This window comes from Hemibagrus wyckioides, linkage group LG06, assembly GCF_019097595.1.
Source record: "Hemibagrus wyckioides isolate EC202008001 linkage group LG06, SWU_Hwy_1.0, whole genome shotgun sequence".
In the NCBI taxonomy this organism is placed as follows: domain Eukaryota; kingdom Metazoa; phylum Chordata; class Actinopteri; order Siluriformes; family Bagridae; genus Hemibagrus; species Hemibagrus wyckioides.
Genome location: NC_080715.1, coordinates 32,783,206 through 32,807,967, shown reverse-complemented (window position 1 = coordinate 32,807,967; position 24,762 = coordinate 32,783,206). Strand labels below are relative to the sequence as shown.

At 42.9% G+C, this 24,762-nt stretch overlaps 1 protein-coding gene across 3 annotated transcripts; it reads right to left on the bottom strand.

The window, feature by feature from the left end:
* sytl5 (synaptotagmin-like 5) lies at window positions 1-23,706 on the bottom strand. Of its 3 annotated transcripts, none has more exons than XM_058392588.1 (17): window positions 23,548-23,706; window positions 11,428-11,766; window positions 10,544-10,753; window positions 9,960-10,075; window positions 9,656-9,779; window positions 9,322-9,424; window positions 9,095-9,224; window positions 8,839-8,939; window positions 8,572-8,649; window positions 7,846-7,911; window positions 7,524-7,702; window positions 7,116-7,218; window positions 6,861-7,022; window positions 6,078-6,186; window positions 5,727-5,856; window positions 5,432-5,640; window positions 1-3,448 (listed from the first exon to the last, which is right to left on the bottom strand). In XM_058392588.1, exons 2-17 carry the CDS (start codon window positions 11,544-11,546, stop codon window positions 3,306-3,308), a joined length of 2,082 nt encoding a protein of 693 aa, XP_058248571.1. In that variant the 5' UTR covers window positions 11,547-11,766; window positions 23,548-23,706; the 3' UTR covers window positions 1-3,305. The 3 variants fall into 3 exon arrangements, with proteins under 3 accessions (XP_058248571.1, XP_058248572.1, XP_058248573.1); XM_058392589.1 differs by lacking the exon at window positions 23,548-23,706 and adding an exon at window positions 23,200-23,347; XM_058392590.1 differs by lacking the exon at window positions 7,846-7,911.
* Between the last annotated feature and the right edge of the window lie 1,056 nt (window positions 23,707-24,762).

Sequence of the window (24,762 nt, the reverse complement as noted above, 5' to 3'; positions counted from 1 at the left end):
AGAGGTTAATATAGTTTATTGTTTACTGCCTAAGGGTTTCTAAAGACACATAAACAATCTCTGTAAGCAGATCCCTGAGCAATCTCCCTGCTCAGAGCTGACAATGCACACACACACACACACACACTGAACATGCTTCACAGTCAGGCAACAAACACACAGACTTAACATTTAACACACAGAAGTCATACCTTGCTACTCAGGAAGCCTCATAAACACTACACAGGCGAACGCGACACTAGTTTTTCTTTAGAAGTCATGTCTTGTGTCGTTTATAAGGCTTACTTCTACAAACAGGAGCAATGAAGAACTAACAACACACACAGCAGCTTGTTCATCCTCACTGAAATCTAGCCGGCCCATGTGGAAACTCTACATAGCTCTGTTACGATCCCAGGGTCAGTGCTTCTGTGTTGTGTGCTTGGACACCAGCTTTCATATTTTAAAAAAATAAAAATAAAAAAAGTCCCATGACTCCCACTGTTCTTATCATCGCTTTATCATCTTCTATACTAGACTCATGTCTATATGATCTAGAACAGGGATCACATCGATCTTTCGGGAAACTTTCGACACAAATCACAGAAACTTTTCTCCACCAGAGCTGTTCCAGATTATCTGAAGACCAATGATCTAGAGCCGGGGTTCTCGAACATTTCACAGCCAGAGAACTGAGAGAACTCTCTGAGAAACACAACTCTGAACTAATTGTTAAAAATGTGTGCTGTAAAACTTGTCTATTTATTGGAACGTTTTACTCCTAAGCATTCTACTGATCCAACACATCAAGTCTAGGATGAAATGATTTATTAATGATTTGTTTCTGTGTTACTGAGGTTTGGATTAAACCAATTTAAGTGGCCAGCCAAATGAGATAGTAACTATGCAGAGGAAGATAATAAGTATAATCATGTTGATGATAATGGATTGTGAACCACTGAGATCCCATGTAGCTAATAAAATCTAATGAAATCCTGCGAGGAAACAGATCTTCAGGAGCAGATTGATACTGTTGTATCCGTGTATGCTGGTTTCTCGTGTTTCACACACTCTTACAACCACTGTGCCATTTCCTTCACCCTCCTGCTGTTCTGTGTGGTTGGTGTGTACAGGGTCATTACCTGCACCTACCTGTGTGTGTGTGTGTGTGTGTGTGTGTAGTATTTTACTGCACATGTTGTTGAAATTCCACAACTGACCAATGATTTTGTCTTACTCTCATCTTATCATTTCAACTGTATATCGTTGCAGGTCTGTCTAGAGTCTTATACGCTGCACACTGATTTTCAAGGCACAATATTTCCTCCCATTACACGCTTATATTAACAGTTCGATAATAATCTACCTGACTTGACCGAAGTACATGTGTACTTTGTGCAAATGTCTTTAAAAGTCTTACACAGGAGTGTCCACATAAATCATGCACTCACAGAGCTTTCGAACAAATTAAACACTCGAGACATGAATCATCCCGGCTAGTTACCTCTGGACTAGGGCTGGGCAGCGTGGCAACACTATACACCGATCAGCCATGACATTGAAGTCACTGGTGAAGAGAATAATATTCATTATTTCATTAGGGTGACACTGGTCAAGAGGTGGGGCACATCACCTGTTCTCAGAGTTGATGTGTTTGGAGGCAGGAAAATGGGTAAGAGTCAGGATCTGATTGACTCTGATGAGGGTCAAATTGTAATAGCTAGATGACCAGGTCAAAGCATCCCACAGGTCTTCTGTAATGCTCTGGACAAAGTTCTGCTGATGTCCAGGCCTCCATATGGTTGCTACTTTGACACGTACCACCTACCCAACATTGTTGCAGACCATACTGCATGGACTGACCAGGAATGGTTTGAGGAACATGACCAAGAATTTGAGGTGTTGACTCTGCCTCCAAATTCCCCAGATCTCAATCCAGCATCTGTGGGATGTACTGGACAAACAAGTCCGATCCATGGAGGCCCCACCTCGTAACTTACAGGACTTAAAGGATCTGCTGCTAACATCTTGGTGCCATATACCACAACACACCTTCAGGGATCTAGTGGAGTCCATGCCTCGATGGATCAGGGCTGTTTTGGCAGCAAAAAGGGGACCAACACAGTATTAGACAGGTGGTTACAATGTTATGGCTGATCAGTGTATATTGCATTACAGTCACTTTTCAGACATATCAGAAGGATCATCAGATTTTTCTAATGTCTTTACGACATTTTAAATAACAATTCCAAACTGACTGGAAGCTTCTGTTTTTTTTACAGAATTTAATAAGTTCTCATTTTAATCCCTTAATCTTCAGTATATGTTTTATCCAGTCAGGGCAGTTGTGGATTCAGAGCCTGTCTGAGAACGCTGGACACAAGGCAGAAACTGGACCCCAGTCCATCACAAGGACAAACTCATTCACAGCGCAGAGCCATGTGGCCGATCCATCTACTGCCATATATTTAGGAAGTGGAAGGAAACTGGGGAACCTAGAGGGACACTTATCTGGACAAGGGGTTGGACAAGCAAACAACACCTGTTGTCACGTGTAGACATTAAAGTATCGCATCATTTAACTCTGTTTTTAACATGTTTTACTGTTTACTGTTTGTGTTTAGGCAGTTTGTTAGCGAATCTATGTAGAATTGATATGTCTTACACAAATGTCTTTAAATGCAGTGTTGTGATATTTTAGTCATATCACCCACGATTACTCTGGACACGACGACAGCCTGAGGTAGAGCAGCTCACATCTAATGCTCAATGAACACTGCTTCAGGCATGCACTACTGCGGAGACATGTACTGAATCATTGAGGTGTGCTTGATTTCGCTCTCATCGCTACAACAGCACAGGAAACAGACAAGAAATTTGCACTAAAAGCAGAATTGTCTTTTTGTTATCTATATGAGAGTGGCAGTGAGCGTGCTTCGCTGTTTAGAGTTTATCTAATTCATGTGAACTGTGAATAGAGTGGTTTGTGCCATCATAACTGTGTGTCTTCATGTGTGTGAGCAGATTTTGTGTCTTTTAAGCTAGGCTTTGTGTTATTTACAGCTATGAGCTCGTGTTGTGTGTCGTGATATTTTCTTATGATGCATGCGTGTGCAGTGAAGAGACACAGTGAGAAAGGACGGAGTGTTCATATAGACAGCAAGAGGTCATGTGTGTTCAAGGCTAATCTCGAGGACAGTGTTTGTGTGTGTGTGTCATAATGTAGCATCTATCTGTGTATGCAAAGTGCACTTTTCTATAAGGTGACAAGGAGCAGTAGCTTTCGATGAATATTGCGAGACACATATCTATCCCTCTGCATCTCTTTACGTCTTTCTCTTGACCATGCTGGACCTTAGCATTAGTGTGCACTCCTGTGGAACCTCTGGGTTGTCGATCATGCGTTGCCATAGTCGCTGCTCCTCACCGTAGGAGTCATTCCAGTCCACTTCCTTCCCATAGCTCAGACCTACAGGGGGGAAAATCAGAACTGAGCAACTTCCTGCATGCTGAAGCACTCATTTCCTCCACACTATAAACCCCTTTGCTTCAGAACAGCTTGTTAATCTGAAGCAAATTAGGATGGAAAAAAGTTAATGAAAGAAACTGTTCAAGTGGGAGCAGCCGGATAGGAAGGCGATCGTGTTGAGTAATGAGTATCTGCGTGTCTGGATGTTTATAGATGCTCGTATCTACGGCTAGATGACAGACAAAATGATGACTTTTTGTTTTATTATCATTTTTCTGAAATTTGATTACATGTTTTTAATAAACATCTCTAAAGATTTTTAAAAAATATCTACTACCTTAAGCTTGATTTAAAGAAACAATTATTTTATTTAAATAATAAACCGCCGTGAAACAAATGGAAGGGCAGAAAAGGAAAGGCATGGAGAACAATCCATCCTGTGCAATGCAAAACCAGTTACGTTCTTTATTACTTATTAAGTGGTCCATATAAATATCACAAAAACAATCATGGCGCAATTATGGTCTAAATCAGGAGTCTTCAATCTTATAAACAGCGGGAGAGGCTGCAGGCTTTCGTTCCAGATAAACGTGTCACACTCCTTTAATCAGCTCATCTTGGTCTCCGGTACAGTATCAGGTGCAGTTCCTATTCGACTGGAATGAAAGCCTTCATCCACACTGGCCCTCTTTTACATAAGACTGAACTGACCGCTTGTATAAATAAGGGTGTATAAACCAGATAAACCAGCTGCACATCATTCGTTGTCTTTGTAGTTTTACTCAGCCATGTTAAAATCAAAGATTAGCATATAGACTAATAAGACCACTAGCATTTATACTCTCACTGATAAGCCTCCAAGACTAATGTGCCTCCTCGTACATTAGCACTAATGACCATAGTGGACTGAGTGGAACAGCATAAGAGTGGCCTGCAAAATCACCTGACCTCAATCTGAAAGAAGACTCGAATAACAGGAATAAGAGACTAGGGAAATCTTTACCTGATGGTGTTAATAAGACACAAGAGGAGGATGTAAAAAAAAAAAGTATATTGTATATTTATTGTTTCACCTCCTGTGTTACATAATACCATCACCAACACCGAGTTTTCTGAGGGACTGAGGTCTTGTGATTTTTGCAGGCCAGATCACGTGTTCCATCATGCTTGTCAAACCGATTGCGCCGATTTGGACCACAGTTATCCTGAAAAGCGTGAGTGTCCGCCTCGAGCTCTGCCGGGACATGAAGTCCTAACAACCAACCATTCAGTTCACGCTAAATTACATTTTACTACTTTTACTCTAAAGGAACGTGACACTATCCTTTTTCAGGGCAGAAACAATCTATTTGTTAACCAAACAAAATATGCTAAAATCTTTATTCTATTTTGATGGTGCAGATGTTTTTTCATTTCATTGTGTGTACCGCTTATCCGATCTATACTCGGGTCATGGGGAGCCTGTGTCTATCTCAGGCGTCATTGGGCATCAAGGCAGGTTACACCCTGGATGGAGTGCCAACCTATCGCAGGGCACACACACACACTCATTCACTCACGCAATCACACACTACGGGCAATTTAGAGACTCCAATCAGCCTAGAAGCATGTCTTTGAACTGTGGGAGGAAACTGGAGGGTACAGATTCATCTTTTTAAAAAGGTCCATCCAATGAGATTAATGGAAGGTGTTTAATTTGCTGGAATGACCAGATCTAAATGGATTTCCAGATGTGAAGTTTGGTCATATGATTAGGGAGAGCTAAAAGGCCAGTACTATTTTGTAAATAGAACATGTCACAGAAAATATCTGGGTTTTTAGTTGTTTTTTTTAATGAATAGAGCTCTAAAGTGATAAATGCACACACTTTCACACGATTCATTAGTTAAAGACAGAGAGAGAGAGAGAGAGAGAGAGAGAAACAGAGCAAGAAACAGAGAGAGAGACAGAGAGTGTGAGAGAGACAGAGACAGAGAGACTGACCGGTCCCGGCTCCTAGCCGCACTCCCCCAAGGAAGACGTTGCTGGCGAGCGGCTCTTTGTCCCAGACAGTGAGCTCCAGACACACGCTGTCTAGGTCACTATGCTGCAGACCGCAGTAGGTGAACGTGTGATTCCAGCGTGGGTTCACTGAACGCTTGACCACTGCAGTCTTGTGTTTCGTGCTCTTCTTGTCATCAGGGAGCAGGTATCTGCACCACACATAAAGGTTAAACTAAGCCTTTACTCACACAGCTCACAAATATGTTTGAAAGCATATAATACAGTCTGGTCTAACCCTTTGACAAATGGATCAGAGGAGCCTGATTTGACTGCTGTCAGGTTTTTGGCTTCTTTAACCAGCAGCTCTACCATGCCTCCTTTTGGCAGAGTGATGCTCTTCTTGCCTTTCAGAAATCCTCTTTTCACTGAGACAGACACACAGACAGACAGGGGACTCGAGAGATTATGTGAGACATGGTGTTAAAATGCAAAACACAGCAGGACATCAGTGCCACATCATACAGCAAACAAAAGAATACATGTACAGAAAACCTATGGCTTGACCCATCACTCAAACACATTATGGAAGTAGGTTTCTGTCAGGAAGAATGAACTGGATTTGTTCAATAGTAATTGTCTTCACTACCTTGTATTTGGTCCAGTGGAAGTGAAAGGTTCCTCTCAGCAGGAATGTACTTCAGCACCACAGTCAGCTCCCCCTTATACTGCATCAGGGTCTCTGTAGAGCACTCCGCCTGCGGGGAACCCAGAGGTACAGAACATTATACAGCACTGCACCGTGCACAACGATTACCTTCATGAATTTTGTGAGGAAATTCATCTGACTTTTCTTTTTCTAGGTTTATACTGATAAAAACTTAGCTCTATTCCCCGAATCCAGTGACCAAAGAGACATTTTTGGCTCTTGCAATTCTTTGGATTAAATCTGCATTTTAAAATGTACCTTTTTAAATCATTTATATTTATATGTCTTAATAGTTTCTCAGGTTGTAAATAATAATAATAATAATAATAATAATATTATATTTATATTTATTATTATTGTTGGTGTCCTCTGTATATTTTTGTATATTTTTAAAACATATTTTTTATATTTTGTCTAAAAGATTTTTGGAAAATTATTATTAATTTTTATATTTTTTTATAAAGATGGGTAACTATTATGTGAAGTCTTTTCATGTGTCCCTATAATATATTTTATAATTTCAGTCACCTTGATATGCCTTGATATTATCTTTTTCATTAGCTGCTATCCCTTTGCTGTTGTTACTAAGCAAATGTCCCTGGGTGTGGGATGAATAAAGGATTATCTTATCTTAGACCAGGCAAATGTTCACTCCAGGCCAAAATTGTCATGTACTCAAAGGAAATCTGGATAGAAATGTGTGTGAGTGTGTGTGTGTCTCACTCTGGGTTGTAACGGGAACCAATCCTCTATCTGTTTGTCAAATTCCCAGGAGTCAAAAGTCAGCTCAGTCTCTCCTAGGAAGGTGTTGTGTCCGAAGCGGTCATGATGCCACACAGAAACCTGTAGAGTACGAGTCTCCAGCTGGGAATGACTGACCACATACTGCACACAGAGAGGAGGAAAGAGTATCTCATGCATGCTGTGACAGAAACACACTCACAAGCAGACACACAGGTGAACACAGGTCTGTCTCACCCTCAGGTTCTCGTTGAATACTGGGTCGGTGGTGTTGCTCTTGATGCTGGTTTTTCGCTTGCTCTGGCGTGACTTGTCTGGTAAGAGGTAGGTTTTGACATAACTGCAACATAACACAAATAAAGATCTGCATAATAATCAAAACCTTTCATTTCCATAGTGATTTTAGTGAAACACACTCCTGTGATCAGGAGTTCTGTATAGAGCAGCTGCTTTAATCCTGCATCATAAAGCTGAAATAAACACTCTTATGGCTGTCATGCTGACGGTCAGAAACAGGGCTAATGCAGCTGCGATGCTCTTTTCACACTTCGGGTTTGGAGTTGCAGTAAATAATCTGACGGTGTGACGGTGTTAATTATCTATGCTTTTCTAATACGTATGTGTATGTTGTTTGCGGGCTCTTACGGGTCAGTCCGCTGTCTCCGGTCGTCTCCGGTTGCTAGGCAGCGGCACTCTCGCACTAGAACGTTGAGTGCTCCTGTTTTATAGCTGTAGGAGATGTTCAGCAGGATCTCTCCGGAAACACGCGCGTTGCCGTAGTCACCCATCTCACTGTACACGCTCATAATACTGTTCAGACTGCTCTGCAAGAGTGGACATGCAACTGCTTAAAAACTCAGACTTTCTGTCTGTGATTACGTGTGTGTGTGTGTGCATGTTACAGACAGAGACAGCGGTCAGGAATAAACAGCAAGCATACGTAGACACACGTAGAAAGAGCACTCACAGTCTCAGCATCCGAGTCGGGGACGTTAAGGTAACCCCACTTTCGCTGCGAGCCTGGAGTGGAAGACTAGGAGGAGGAACAGAGCAAAGTGAAAGAGAAGAAAGAGTGATAGACTGGAAGCAGAAAAAGTAGGCTAGAAATAAAGAGAGCCAAAAAAGAGTAAAAGAAGGACAGACGGCAAAAGGTATAACCTAACACTAACGCTGTTTATACCCTGAGTCTGCTCTTATTTCTGTTATTACAGACCCGCTTTATAAAAAAGAGCTTACTTCTAAAACTCCTTTGTCTATTTAGTCTCCATTAGCTCACTGGTTGCAGCATGACTCACATCGAATTTTTCCATAAAGAGTGTGCTGCAAGATACTTCATCACCATTCAAACATCCCACCTGTACTTTATCAGTTTTAATTGCACTTTCTTCATGCTTTATATGCCTATGCTCACGGAGTAGGCGTATGTAAGAAAAAATAAATAAAAAGCACTGTGCTGTATGAGTGTGCACCTGTGTCTGTTTAGAAGAAGCTGAATAATAAAACTAAAACCTGAGAAAAACAAAAAACTGTCCAAAGCATAAAAAACATATGACTTACACACAAACACATCCACATAATACAAACATAGACTCTACATATATAAATACATCAGCTTCACCAATGGTGTGAACACACAGTGAAGTGTATACTGCATGTGTGTGTGTGTGTGTGTGTGTGTGTGTGGAGTTAATACCACAGACTGAGCACTGCTGACACTGCGGGTGGTTTTGTAGTGAGCAGACATCAGGACATCAATGTCTTCATCAGAGTTCTATAGCACAAGAACAAAACATCAGCTTCGCATCCTGTGATCACTCACTGACCTCATCTATAGTACACATTCACCAGTTATATACGTCCATTACAAAATAGTTACAACCAGCAGTGTGCAATAGTGCAATAGAGAAGCTGTGTTTGTGGGACGTGTGAGAGTGAGTGTGCAGTTAGAATGTGAACATACGGCATCATTGAGCCCAGGAACTGAGTGGCAGCGGCCGGGCAGGGAGTCGTTACTAAACCCGTCACCCAGATTACTGAGATCGACCTCGGAGCGACTGCGATCTGGAAAAGACAGAGAGAGAGAGAGAGAGAGAGAGAGAGAGAGAGAGAGAGAGAGAGAGAGAGAGAGAGAGAGAGAGAGAGAGCAAATGTGACCACAATTCTTATCCCATATACTTATAGCTGTTTGTGTAAATATTTGTATGTAACGGTGATACCTGATGAAAGCGAGGCTCTGGACACCGCGATAGAGGGTGTGCTTGAGTCTTTTCGCCTTTCTCCGATGCTGATCATTTCAGGAATACTGTCGCTGCTGTGTACACTGCATACACTCTCAGCCCCATCGGGCTATACACACGAAGACACAAACATCGATAAAAAGCCTGGAAATGTATCGGAACCCACAATTTTACCTTAAAGCAGTGTCCGTGTTACATATAGCTACCCTTTTCCTTCCTTCGGCCTGTGAGGGTGACCGGCCTGCTTGTGAGCGCATGTTGTTGGGTGTCGTCGGTAACCCTGATGACTCTACAGCCACTGGTCTGGTCCTAAGAACCACAGACAACTTCAGCTTTAGTGGACAGACGACTTTTAGATTTTATAAGGCAGGACAAATCATGATTAATAAAGGTCTGTGTAAAAAACTTGGTCTTGCTCCAACACACCTAACCCAGGATCTTCATGAGTCTTAGTGGGTGTGTTTATTTTGCATGTGTACTAAAGGACCAGAACTGGAAAACAATGATATAGTTTATACACACACACATAACACTCCTCACCCTTTCTTCTTCCCTAAGAACCGGCCAACACTCTTCTCAGATTGTGGAGAGGCTGACCGCTCAGAGTGAGGTGTGGCTGGCCGGTCCAGTCCTGGGGAAAGCTTCTTCTGGCCAGAGCGTCCATCTCCAAAGAAAAAAATTGATAAATTAGATGAAAATTGACTATTCTTTTTTTATTATTATTTCTTTACAAATCATGCCTTCACAAAATAAAGAAACCCATTTTTTTCTGATATGGTCATTTCAATAGCTAGAGTACATGCACTGTGTAATCACTGTCATACAAACAAGGTGTGTTGTTTACCTGGAACACTGGTGAGGATGGACTGTTTGATAACGTCACTGCTAGGGATCGTCATGCGTTCAAAGCGCTTGGCACGTTCTTCCAAAAACCACTCCCCTGTGACCACCTTCAGCTCCCTAAAAAATATAAAAGTTTGACCTTTGGCTAGACCTTAGTTATTTATGTAGGTTAGAATATATCCATCAACTAGGAGGTACTGTAAAGCACAAAATATTGAGCACTATATTTATTTATTATATATATATTAGAATACTATATATTTATCTATATTAATTTCTCTTACTGCACCATTAGCTGTTTATTATAGTCTCTCCTTCCCCAGAAATGATAAAAAATTGATAGAAAATGATGATAACGACAGCATCTGCTTGGTCATAGAGTCATGGTTGAGCAGTAAGCATGATGAGCTGTTTTGTGTGTGTGTGGTGTGTGTACATGGCAGCTTGGAGACAGTTATTTATCATAACAGTTATTCAATTCAAAGTTAGTAGCTATCTCTTAACAAGTGAAATAATTATATCGGCTAGTGCTGTGGCTACCTCTGAGAAACAGCTGTGCAAAAATGGCTATGGCTATCGACTCACGCAGACTTGGCACAGACAATGCACTTGGTGTTGCTGCTGTTCGAGGACAACGCCGTGCAGTAGCTGCAGACACGTCGGTGACACTCATAACACACAATGCCCCTCTGGAGGATCAGACCCAGAGCACGCAGGCACACGCCACACTCCCGCTGCTCCGGGTTACCGCGTCGTCCACGCCGCTTCAGCTCCAAAAGCTCATTCTTCAGCTTTCTGTAGACAGAAAGAACTTATATGAGTAACCAACCATCTATCCATCCATTTTCCGTAACACTTATCCTACTCTAGACACTACAGACAATTTAGAGATGCCAATCAGCCTGCAGTGCATGTCTTTGGACTGGTGAAGGAAACTGGAGGAAACCTCAAAAGCAAGGGGGAAAACATGTAAACTCCACACACACAGAGAAGAGTTGTGAGTAAAGTAAAATACTATTATAAAACTGATGGTCATTCTTTGCAGTCAGACAACAGAAGAGCTTTACAGCTGCCATTTACAATGAGTTCTCACCGCTCAGCATCCCATAATAATAATCCCTTGTGTAATTTTGTTTTACCGCTCCCCTAATTAATAATAATTTACACTTACATTTACATTTCTGGCATTTGGCAGAGGCTCTTATCCAGAGCGACATACAAAAGTGCTTTGAAGTCTATCAATGAATTCATTAAGAATGATCTGTAGACCCTGGATTATATGCTTTTAAATGAACAGCTGAGTAATGAGGGAGTTTATGGGGTTAATAAATTCAACTATAAAGGATAAAATTAATATATCACACAGTACTAAAGTGTATTTTAACATCTGATCAGCTACCTAAAGCAGTACTGGCGATATCTCAGTAAATATTTTTTTTACATTATTATTAATATTTTCCATCAAATACCGGATGCGCTTCTCCTCTCGTTTGCGGAGTTTCTCGTCTTTCTGCAGCACGCTGAGGATCGTCTCTCGCTCGTGCTCCTGGAGGAAGGACAGGTTCAAGATTTCTGTCGTCTTCGCCATGGCACTTCAGTCGTCTGTTCACGGTGCTTAATCACTGGGGCTCCAATAATCAGATCGGTCAGCGCACATATCCGATAAGAAGAAATTTTTAACATATGCCATGTGAAAGGCCACTACAGAGCGTGATGAGACCCTTGGGTGGAATGATTCATCAGGGGGCTAGAAGACTTGCTGAGAGGTTTCACCGGCTCCTTTTCATCCACGTAAGATGGCAGCCATTCTGTTTGATCAGAAAATATCTGTTAGTACGTGATTATCATTCACATACAGTATGTTTTGTATTAGAGCTGAGTCACTGCTTTCACATTACTGTAGTTACAGTCAGCAGTGTGAACAATACCACTGTGCATGCTGCACCGGCTGTGAGACAGTCATGATCTTACCATCACTTTTAAACAGACGGACAGTTTGAAACCGTACACCACTGCGCCTAACCGTATGCTCAATTTATTAGGAACACCTGCAAATTCATGACATTTTCTAATCAGCCAGTCGTGTAGCATCACGCTGATACGAGCCAGCAGCTTCAGGTAATGTTCACATCAACCATCTGAATGAAGAAAAATGTGATCTCTGACTGTGGCATGATTGTTGGTGACACATAGCCTGGTTTGGATATTTTTTTTTATAATTGCTGATCACACATCAGTCTCTAGAGTGGTGCAATAAACAAAAAACATCCAGTGAGGAACAGGTCTGTGGATGATAACATCTCGTCGATGAGAGAGGTCAGTGGAGAATGGCCAGACCGGTTCAAGGTGGATGAGCCAAGACCAAGTCAGGTTCCACTTCTGTCAGCCAAGAACAGAAAGCTGAAGCGGCACTGGACACCGACTCACCAAACCTAGAAAAACGTAGCCTGGTCTGATGAGTCTGGATTTCTGCTGAGGCTCACAGATTGAAGGGTCAGAATTAGGTACTGACAGCATGAATCTACGGACCCAGTCTGCCTTGTGTCCACAGTCCAGGCTGGTGGAGGTGGTGTTAGTACTGATACTCCCAGTATCAATATACTGTTCCCTATAAAGTGCTTCAGGAGTCCAGTTTCTAAACACACCATTGTCAACATTTCAACATTTCTACTTCATCACTGCGTAACACAAAAAAGCCACAGACACACATTACGTAACCCAGTCTTAGTCTTGTTATTTAAATATCATTTCACATCCTGCTCGAGATTTAAGCTTGAGTGGTATTGAATAAATGACTGATTGACCACATGGGAGCTTGTAGACAGAGGCAGTGAGAGATGTGGGAGTGTTTCTTCACTGACAGGAATATGGTCAGATAAATCTATAAAGTGGTTTCATTTCCTGTTTCACATTGAATTATTGCAAATCAATTTCCTAGAACTGTCTAATCTAACTGCTGGATCTCTGAGCTAGCAAGGCTGCTCATGTAGAAGATTGACTGCTTGTGTGTGTGTGTGTGTGTGTGTTTGTGCATGTGTGTGTGTGTTTGTGCGTGTGTGTGTGTGTGTTTGTGCGTGTATGCCTTGTCAGGTTGTGTGTTTTGCTTGTTTTGTAAACCACGTCATTGTAATGGAGGTTGTTATTCCTGTCTCAAGAGTCACTCAACATAATGAGGATATTCTAATGCTGCTGTTCATCACCTCAAGATCACACACACACACACACACACACACACAATTCTTATCATTTTTCAACCAAAAACACTGATGTGACATAGTGTGTCTGCTTTTGTGTGTGTGTGTGTGTGTGTGTGTGTGTGTGCGTGCGTGCGTGTGTTAAAGCTCCTGTCACATTTGGTTTCAGATTCACTGGGAGGATATGAAGCAAATTAATAACATTTTTTTATGCTTCTGGTTTCAACACACACACACACACACAGATTTCATGATGTCTCTGCAGACAACGGACATAAAAGTTAACTGGATTTGCCAGCACTAATGACAGGACCTCTCTGCCTGCTACTGCACTGTGTGTGTGTGTGTGTGTGTGTGTGTGTGTGTGATCGTACAAGCTGCTTTGTTATCCATGACTTAAAAAGGACAGAAGGAAATAACTAAATATTGTTAACAACACTTGGGCTGATGCAATGAACATCTCCATGGTTTCACAAGGTGTGTTGTCTCACTAGCTTCCCACCTTGTGTACACACACACACACACACACACGCACACATACCTGTAAGTGTACACAGCGCCCTGGGCAAACACACTCACACCACCACCTTACCTCTGAGATGTTCACCACACAGGCCAGAACAGCAGACAGACATGCTAATTACAATAAAGCAATCAGCAGTGTGGCTTAGCGCTGCTTAACACCCTCGCTTCATTAGCACTTCTGTCTATCGTGAAGCAGAAAAAAAACAACATGCCAAACCTCCTAAGTCTTACTGGAAATGGAGAAAGGAGGAAAGTTAGTGACTAAAGCCTCATGAGCATAATTACATTTAACCCCACTTCCACACTCATCCCCGACACCGAGCTTCACGGAGATGAGCTTCATGAATCTTTAATACGTATCGGAGCAGCTCTATTAACACCATTAAACAACATGAGCACGAAACTGACCACTGAAATACAGATTACCACCACACTAGTGGCCTCGTCTTCATCCTGTGCCTTTGTTTATTTATATATCACACATATAGGAAGAGGAGGAACCTCGCAGAGAACATGGCTGCTTGATGGAGATGAACACCACACATCTCACACACAGAGCATCTGGCTGCTCATGTAAACCTCGATTGTCATTCCAGCTGTGCTCCCTTAGACACACACAGAACAAAATCAATAGGAAATGTCAGGTAGTCACAGCGTACAGCCAAATAAGAATGGGCAGGAATGATAAAGAAGCTTTAGGTGACCTTGCGAACAGGCTGGTCTCAGTAGCTCCAGACAAATCATTATCAGTTAAATGCACCGCCGTGTCCAGTCCTGATAGCTCTTACAGGTTAGCCGGTCAGAAGACCGCTAAATTTACAATTCTGTTTCCTTACAACCAATACATTATGGAAAAAAAAAAAACTATCAATACATCTTGAATATAAATTGTTTTTTTTGGCCCACAGCCTCGGGAGCAGTCCATTTCAACATTTATAAATATTTTTAAAACTTACATTACATGTACCATGACTCTTTCTGGCCTTCCATAATCTACCATCTCAGATCAAACAGATCAGGGACTGACTCAGCTTTAACCCACGTTATGCTTGCATTACTTTGGTCAACAAATGCAGGCATGTTTTATATGAACAGAAAGACAATCGGTTCTCTTTCACTAAACACTCATATCCACTGTTAGCCACACACACAAAGCCTGGTCATTCTACACCGTGGACATTCAGAGCATGACATGACTCGTCCTATTGGAATGTTAATGAGCTTTATCAGAGATGGATAAAAGCTCTCTTTCACCTCCCTTTGTTTCTTCATTCAGACCCCATCGTCTCTGTCTCTGGACGTTTACATTAACACATGGTTTCAATCTCAGTTTCAGCAGTTTGTAATCATCACACACCTAAAACATGACACGGGTTTGTGAATCAAGCGCTCAGAATAGGCTGGTCATCCACGCAAGATAAAAAGGGGACAAAATAATGCGGAGACTCTCGATGGTTCAACACTGTAGCTGGAATCGCTCACCAGTTCTGGGTCTCTGTCTGGGCATACAGCAGTTTATGAGAATTCGGACTGAAAGTCCACTTTGCAGTGACCAAGACCCTCATCAGCAGAAAGAATCAAAAGACTAGACCTAACCTCTGCTGAAAAGCAGACCAAGGAAAACTGGTTCACATTAACATTAAATAAAAAAAGCAAGTTTAATTTATTTGGATCAGATGAGAAACATTATGAACCCAAAGTGAGTAGAGAAGTCAGTGAGAGGTGGAGGAGGAAGAGTCTCTGGACTCTTATACAGCTACATGGTGGTGTGAATGCAAATGTTTATCAGAATCTCCATCGACAAGATATAGATCCTTCCCTGAGCGTGTCTTCCAATCAGCCCAAAAATCTCATGCAAGACAACACTGCAGAGCCGGGTAAAGCAGTTCCTTATAGCTTAGAGTGTTAAAAATAATGAAATGATCAACCCAGACTCCTGATCTAAACCCAATTTAAAACTCTGGCAACAAATCTTTGGCAACAAAGTTATTGCTAAGAACCTAACTACAGATACTGAAGTGTGGAAGAGACTGGACGAGGTGTGAAAGAGACAGAATGAAGTGTGGAAGAGACTGGACGAAGTGTGAAAGAGACAGAATGAAGTGTGGAAGAGACTGGACGAAGTGTGGACGAGACTGGACGAAGTGTGGACGAGACTGGACGAAGTGTGGAAGAGACTGGAAGAAATGTGGAAGAGACTGGACATAGTGTGGAAGAGACTGGACATAGTGTGGAAGAGACTGAATGAAGTGTGGAAGAGACTGAATGAAGTGTGGAAGAGACTGGACATAGTGTGGAAGAGACTGAATGAAGTGTGGAAGAGACTGAATGAAGTGTGGAAGAGACTGGACATAGTGTGGAAGAGACTGAATGAAGTGTGAAAGAGACTGAATGAAGTGTGGAAGAGACTGAATGAAGTGTGGAAGAGACTGGACATAGTGTGGAAGAGACTGAATGAAGTGTGGAAGAGACTGAATGAAGTGTGGAAGAGACTGGAAGAAATGTGGAAGAGACTGGAAGAAATGTGGAAGAGACTGGGTGAAGTGTGGAAGAGACTGAATGAAGTGTGGAAGAGACTGAATGAAGTGTGGAAGAGACTGGAAGAAGTGTGGAAGAGACTGAATGAAGTGTGGAAGAGACTGAATGAAGTGTGGAAGAGACTGGAAGAAGTGTGAAAGAGACTGGAAGAAGTGTGGAAGAGACTGAATGAAGTGTGGAAGAGACTGGAAGAAATGTGGAAGAGACTGGGTGAAGTGTGGAAGAGACTGAATGAAGTGTGGAAGAGACTGGGTGAAGTGTGGAAGAGACTGGAAGAAATGTGGAAGAGACTGGGTGAAGTGTGGAAGAGACTGAATGAAGTGTGGAAGAGACTGAATGAAGTGTGGAAGAGACTGGGTGAAGTGTGGAAGAGACTGAATGAAGTGTGGAAGAGACTGAATGAAGTGTGGAAGAGACTGGGTGAAGTGTGGAAGAGACTGGACGAAGTGTGGAAGAGACTGGAAGAAGTGTGAAAGAGACTGGACGAAGTGTGGAAGAGACTGGACATAGTGTGGAAGAGACTGAATGAAGTGTGGAAGAGACTGGGTGAAGTGTGAAAGAGACTGAATGAAGTGTGGAAGAGACTGGAAGAAGTGTGAAAGAGACTGGACGAAGTGTGGAAGAGACTGGACGAAGTGTGGAAGAGACTGGAAGAAATGTGGAAGAGACTGGACATAGTGTGGAAGAGACTGGAAGAAGTGTAGAAGAGACTGGACATAGTGTGGAAGAGACTGGACATAGTGTGGAAGAGACTGGAAGAAGTGTAGAAGAGACTGGACATAGTGTGGAAGAGACTGGGTGAAGTGTGAATGAGACTGGAAGAAGTGTGAAAGAGACTGGACGAAGTGTGGAAGAGACTGGAAGAAATGTGGAAGAGACTGGACATAGTGTGGAAGAGACTGGAAGAAATGTGGAAGAGACTGGAAGAAGTGTGAAAGAGACTGGAAGAAGTGTGGAAGAGACTGGAAGAAGTGTGAAAGAGACTGAATGAAGTGTGGAAGAGACTGGAAGAAGTGTGAAAGAGACTGGAAGAAGTGTGAAAGAGACTGGAAGAAGTGTGAAAGAGACTGGAAGAAGTGTGGAAGAGACTGAATGAAGTGTGGAAGAGACTGGACGAAGTGTGGAAGAGACTGGAAGAAATGTGGAAGAGACTGGAAGAAATGTGGAAGAGACTGGACATAGTGTGGAAGAGACTGGAAGAAGTGTAGAAGAGACTGGACATAGTGTGGAAGAGACTGGAAGAAATGTGGAAGAGACTGGACATAGTGTGGAAGAGACTGGAAGAAATGTGGAAGAGACTGGACATAGTGTGGAAGAGACTGGAAGAAGTGTGGAAGAGACTGGAAGAAGTGTGGAAGAGACTGGAAGAAGTGTGGAAGAGACTGGACGAAGTGTGGAAGAGACTGGAAGAAATGTGGAAGAGACTGGACATAGTGTGGAAGAGACTGGAAGAAGTGTAGAAGAGACTGGACATAGTGTGGAAGAGACTGGGTGAAGTGTGAATGAGACTGAACATAGTGTGGAAGAGACTGGAAGAAGTGTGAAAGAGACTGGAAGAAGTGTGGAAGAGACTGGACGAAGTGTGGAAGAGACTGGAAGAAATGTGGAAGAGACTGGACATAGTGTGGAAGAGACTGGAAGAAGTGTAGAAGAGACTGGAAGAAGTGTGGAAGAGACTGGAAGAAGTGTGAAAGAGACTGGAAGAAGTGTGGAAGAGACTGGACGAAGTGTGGAAGAGACTGGAAGAAATGTGGAAGAGACTGGACATAGTGTGGAAGAGACTGGAAGAAGTGTAGAAGAGACTGGAAGAAGTGTGGAAGAGACTGGAAGAAGTGTGAAAGAGACTGAATGAAGTGTGGAAGAGACTGGAAGAAGTGTGAAAGAGACTGGAAGAAGTGTGAAAGAGACTGGAAGAAGTGTGGAAGAGACTGAATGAAGTGTGGAAGAGACTGGAAGAAGTGTGGAAGAGACTGGAAGAAGTGTGGAAGAGACTGGACATAATGTGGAAGAGACTGGAAGAAGTGTGGAAGAGACAGAATGAAGTGTGGAAGAGACTGGAAGAAGTGTGGAAGAGACTGGAAGAAATGTGGAAGAGACTGGACATAGTGTGGAAGAGAGTGGAAGAAGTGTGGAAGAGACTGGAAGAAATGTGGAAGAGACTGGACATAGTGTGGAAGAGACTGGAAGAAATGTGGAAGAGACTGGACATAGTGTGGAAGAGAGTGGAAGAAGTGTGGAAGAGACTGGAAGAAATGTGGAAGAGACTGGACATAGTGTGGAAGAGACTGGAAGAAATGTGGAAGAGACTGGACATAGTGTGGAAGAGACTGGAAGAAGTGTGGAAGAGACTGGACATAGTGTGGAAGAGAGTGGAAGAAGTGTGGAAGAGACTGGAAGAAATGTGGAAGAGACTGGACATAGTGTGGAAGAGACTGGATGAAATGTGGAAGAGACTGGACATAGTGTGGAAGAGACTGGAAGAAGTGTGGAAGAGACTGGAAGAAGTGTGGAAAAGACTGGAAGAAGTGTGGAAGAGACTGGAAGAAATGTGGAAGACTGGAAGAAGTGTGGAAGAGACTGGACATAGTGTGGAAGAGACTGAATGAAGTGTGGAAGAGACTGAATGAAGTGTGGAAGAGACTGGAAGAAGTGTGGAAGAGACTGGACATAGTGTGGAAGAGACTGGAAGAAGTGTGGAAGAGACAGAATGAAGTGTGGAAGAGACTGGAAGAAGTGTGGAAGAGACTGGAAGAAATGTGGAAGAGACTGGACATAGTGTGGAAGAGACTGGAAGAAATGTGGAAGAGACTGGACATAGTGTGGAAGAGAGTGGAAGAAGTGTGGAAGAGACTGGAAGAAATGTGGAAGAGACTGGACATAGTGTGGAAGAGACTGGAAGAAATGTGGAAGAGACTGGACATAGTGTGGAAGAGACTGGAAGAAGTGTGGAAGAGACTGGAAGAAGTGTGGAAGAGACTGGAAGAAGTGTGGAAGAGACTGGACATAGTGTGGAAGAGACAGAATGAAGTGTGGAAGAGACTGAATGAAGTGTGGAAGAGACTGGAAGAAGTGTGGAAGAGACTGGACATAGTGTGGAAGAGACAGAATGAAGTGTGGAAGAGACTGAATGAAGTGTGGAAGAGACTGGACATAGTGTGGAAGAGACAGAATGAAGTGTGGAAGAGACTGGAAGAAGTGTGAAAGAGACTGGAAGAAGTGTGGAAGAGACTGGAAGAAATGTGGAAGAGACTGGACATAGTGTGGAAGAGACTGGAAGAATTGTGGAAGAGACTGGAAGAAATGTGGAAGAGACTGGACATAGTGTGGAAGAGACAGAATGAAGTGTGGAAGAGACTGAATGAAGTGTGGAAGAGACTGGAAGAAGTGTGGAAGAGACTGGAAGAAGTGTGGAAGAGACTGGAAGAAATGTGGAAGAGACTGGACATAGTGTGGAAGAGACTGGAAGAAGTGTGGAAGAGACTGGAAGAAATGTGGAAGAGACTGGACATAGTGTGGAAGAGACAGAATGAAGTGTGGAAGAGACAGAATGAAGTGTGGAAGAGACTGAATGAAGTGTGGAAGAGACTGGAAGAAGTGTGGAAGAGACTGGACATAGTGTGGAAGAGACAGAATGAAGTGTGGAAGAGACTGAATGAAGTGTGGAAGAGACTGGAAGAAGTGTGGAAGAGACTGAATGAAATGTGGAAGAGACTGAATGAAGTGTGGAAGAGACTGGAAGAAGTGTGGAAGAGACTGGAAGAAGTGTGGAAGAGACTGGAAGAAGTGTGGAAGAGACTGAATGAAGTGTGGAAGAGACTGAATGAAGTGTGGAAGAGACTGGAAGAAGTGTGGAAGAGACTGAATGAAATGTGGAAGAGACAGAATGAAGTGTGGAAGAGACTGGAAGAAGTGTGGAAGAGACTGGAAGAAGTGTGGAAGAGACTGGAAGAAGTGTGGATGAGACTGAATGAAATGTGGAAGAGACAGAATGAAGTGTGGAAAAGACTGAATGAAGTGTGGAAGAGACTGGAAGAAGTGTGGAAGAGACTGGAAGAAGTGTGGATGAGACTGAATGAAATGTGGAAGAGACAGAATGAAGTGTGGAAGAGACTGAATGAAGTGTGGAAGAGACTGGAAGAAGTGTGGAAGAGACTGGAAGAAGTGTGGAAGAGACTGAATGAAGTGTGGAAGAGACTGGAAGAAGTGTGGATGAGACTGAATGAAATGTGGAAGAGACAGAATGAAGTGTGGAAGAGACTGAATGAAGTGTGGAAGAGACTGGAAGAAGTGTGGAAGAGACTGGAAGAAGTGTGGAAGAGACTGAATGAAATGTGGAAGAGACAGAATGAAGTGTGGAAGAGACTGAATGAAGTGTGGAAGAGACTGGAAGAAGTGTGGAAGAGACTGGAAGAAGTGTGGAAGAGACTGAATGAAGTGTGGAAGAGACTGGAAGAAGTGTGGAAGAGACTGGAAGAAGTGTGGAAGAGACTGGACATAGTGTGGAAGAGACTGGAAGAAATGTGGAAGAGACTGGACATAGTGTGGAAGAGACTGGAAGAAGTGTGGAAGAGACTGGAAGAAGTGTGGAAGAGACTGGAAGAAATGTGGAAGAGACTGGACATAGTGTGGAAGAGACTGGAAGAAATGTGGAAGAGACTGGACATAGTGTGGAAGAGACTGGAAGAAGTGTGGAAGAGACTGGAAGAAGTGTGGAAGAGACTGGAAGAAATGTGGAAGAGACTGGACATAGTGTGGAAGAGACTGGAAGAAGTGTGGAAGAGACTGGACATAGTGTGGAAGAGACTGGAAGAAGTGTGGAAGAGACTGGACATAGTGTGGAAGAGACTGGAAGAAGTGTGGAAGAGACTGGAAGAAATGTGGAAGAGACTGGACATAGTGTGGAAGAGACTGGAAGAAATGTGGAAGAGACTGGAAGAAGTGTGGAAGAGACTGGAAGAAGTGTGGAAGAGACTGGAAGAAATGTGGACGAGACTGGAAGAAATGTGGACGAGACTGGAAGAAGTGTGGAAGAGACTGGAAGAAGTGTGGAAGAGACTGGAAGAAGTGTGGAAGAGACTGGAAGAAGTGTGGAAGAGACTGGAAGAAATGTGGACGAGACTGGAAGAAATGTGGACGAGACTGGAAGAAGTGTGGAAGAGACTGGAAGAAGTGTGGAAGAGACTGGAAGAAATGTGGACGAGACTGGAAGAAGTGTGGAAGAGACTGGAAGAAGTGTGGAAGAGACTGGAAGAAATGTGGAAGAGACTGGACGAGAGCACTGTGAGACACTAGAAGTCTCAGCAAGAAGTGACAATGAATAATCCTTAAACATCAACAATGACACTGATCACTACTACTGAACATCTGCGTGTGTATGATTTACTGTAAGCAACATCTGGACATACACATCCATTTACACAGTTATCAAATCAACCAATCAGGAGCCAGCAACAGGGTGTATAAAATTCTGCAGATACAGGTCAGGAGCTTCAGGTAATGTTCACATCAAACATCAGAACGAAGTAAAGTGTGATCTGTTTGACTTTAAATGTGTCACTGCTGATCTCTGGGGAATTTCACACACTACAGTCTACAGAGAGTGGAGTAAAACAACATCCTGTGAGTGGAGGTTCTGCAGACTGCATCTCAGAATGCACAGGACATCGAACTTTGAAGGTGGATGGGCTACAACAACTGAAGACCACATCAGGTTCCACTCCTCTCAGTTAAGAACAGGGGTCATGGGCACAGAATCACAGAAACTGGACAGTTGAAGACTGGAAAAGAATGATATATCTTCAGATCTGCTGGGTTTGTCATTTACAAGGTGGGCTACTGTCTTCTAAAAATCTTAAAGCCTTATTTCTGTCTATATCTCTAACATTATACTCCACTGTTAACAGAACATCTGTTAGTTTTCTCCACTCCATCACTCATTTCTGCTGAAGGTTCTGAAACACCAGCCTGTCCCGGATGCTATGACCCTCACACCCGTCTCTCGGTCCTGCAAATTAGACACACAGGCTTCCAGCGCAAAGGCAGAGCATGTAGTTGACTCCAGTCCAGATTTATTTCTCTCTCTGTCTCACATCTCCACACTCAGTGTACACAGCATTTACAGAGCAATCATTAACATTAACATTAGGTGTGGTGCAAAATGAGACCAACACACAAACACCTGCTATGAACAGGTACAAATTAGCACAATAACACCAAAAATAACACCTTTTAATCAATCAGACACTCACACACATCCTGCTAGATTCAAAAGTATGTTTTAAAAACGATTTCTTTCTTTTCTGTGTAAATGTAAGGTAACTGGCCGAGTGCTGGTTTCATTGTTTTTTTATAACTGGTTTTGACCAGTTACATCATCTCCCTGTAGTCCTGTTAGCTGCGTGATTAAGTCAGGTCTGGCTCTTTAAATCATTCTAATGACAAATGAATGAGCATGTAGGTCAACGTGGAAACCCACAGAGCACAGTGTAATTGTGTGTGTGTGTGTGTGTGTGTGTGTTAGATCAGGGTTTATACCATCTAAATATTCAGGCTGTAACGATGTGATTAAAAAGTTTACAGCACATCAGTAACGAAGAGCTCGAATCAGACACTAATCAGGGCTTGTGGTAAGTGTGTACAGATCTTCTCCTTCATTTCATTCACACTGATTCTGCAGATTCTACCATATTCATTCGGAAGTTGCCTGGATCGCTCATCTAACAATGACAAACACATCCTCCAGAGCATAATCCCCAACCCATTGTTGATTCACTTAAACACTGGATGAAAGCAGCGAACATTTAGAGATGCCTTGTTGTCAATCCATAATCAATAAAATCATTCAAGTCAAAGGCTAAACAGGAAGAATGCATGCTCCTCGGTTTCTTCAGTAAACACAAAGGCACTTATAAACTTATAAAGGGTTGATCCAGCTGTGTGCTGCATTGTACCTGTTCAAACAGCTGTTTCAGGGATGTACTGTACCTCCTCAGTGCTGCTGGTCAGAACCTGTTCATTTCGTCCAGCTCAGCTTTCTGACTCTCACGTTATGGCTTGAGCAGGATTCTGGGGAAATGACAGGATCCTCGTGGAAGCAGTGAAGTAGATCTTTCATACGTTTCATCGTTCCATTTCAAACGCTTTCAGCCTTTCACCTCCGGGAGAACCGAGGACGATGAAAGCACGGAGAGGTTCCATTCTGTAAAAAGCCTGCTCCTGCTCCTCTTCTTCCTCACATCTCTTCAGTCGCAGAGGCTCGGCTCACTGGGTTTCCCCTGGTTTATCAACGCTGAGGTGGAATTGGAAATAAAAGGTAAATGAAGCAGAGCTTACCTGGCCGTGTCGTCTGTCGGGTGATGTCGTGAAGTGAGATAGTTGAGTGTAAATGAAGTGTAATGTGCGTGTGTTGCTCTCTCTGTGTCTGTGTGTGTGCTCAGTGCCAGCCGTTCCGGTTACTACCGGGCACGGAGAGGACCGAGGCAACCCCCACCCGCCCCATCTGCCCCCGCGCGTGCTTCACACAGGGGGCGTGGCCTGGAGTCCCCCCACTGCGGTCACGGCTACATCCCGGATACGACTGCTTTAGGCTTCCGCGGCAGATTTTTCTAATAATATTTCTTAATATGGTTCAGCCTCTGCTTCAAAAACATGCACATCCAGGAAGAGTAATAAAAAACCCCCAAACATCTGCAGTCAACTGAGAAAGGCGCAAACGGTTACAGATGTGTTTAATTACATAATAATAATAAAAATAATACCGTGCCCTCTTGCCTTATACATTCATTCATTAGACTGGCTCTTTTATCGAACCCAACTTCCTTTTCTTTTCTTTTCTATATGTTCTTATTTCCTTTTGCAAACACATGATGCTTCCCAAACATACAGATGTACAGGTGAGGGTGAAGGACCCACAAATCGCCGCTGCTGGACACCCCACATGCAGTAATGGTCAAAAGTGCTGTGGAGGGTGTCCGTGTGCTTAATAAAAAACGAGTGAAGTGCCCTCTAGGTTGCTCTTATATTAGAGAAAACCTGTAAGGTGCCCTAATTGCAGCACTTGCCATCTAAAAAAAAAACAGCAACGAGGTGCTGTCAGGAGTGACCTTACGTGCAAGAAAACTTGATAAAGTGCCCTCTAGGGTGTCCTTCTAGTGGAGAAAACGAGATAGGGTGCGCTAAAGGTCCACTTCATACAAGGAAATTGGATGAAGTGCCTTCTAGATGCTCCTGTGTGCAGAATTATTTGCCCTCTATGATTGCTCTAGTAAAAGAACAAGAGTTAATGTCCCCCAGGGGTCACTTTCGCCACTGTCCCTTACTGCCATGCATCACCACTGAGAAAGGCTTTTTGCGCAGACTGTGTGTCTTTGGGGATCTGTGTAGGTGTAGTGTTCCTAACTGCAGAAGAAATCTCCAATTAATCTCTCTCTCTCTCTCTCTCTCTCTCTCTCTCGCTCTCTCTGTGATCTGTATTAGTATGTCGCCATCTGCTGTTCATTTTATAAAAATTTTATATTAATAATTTTATAATAATGATGATGATGATGA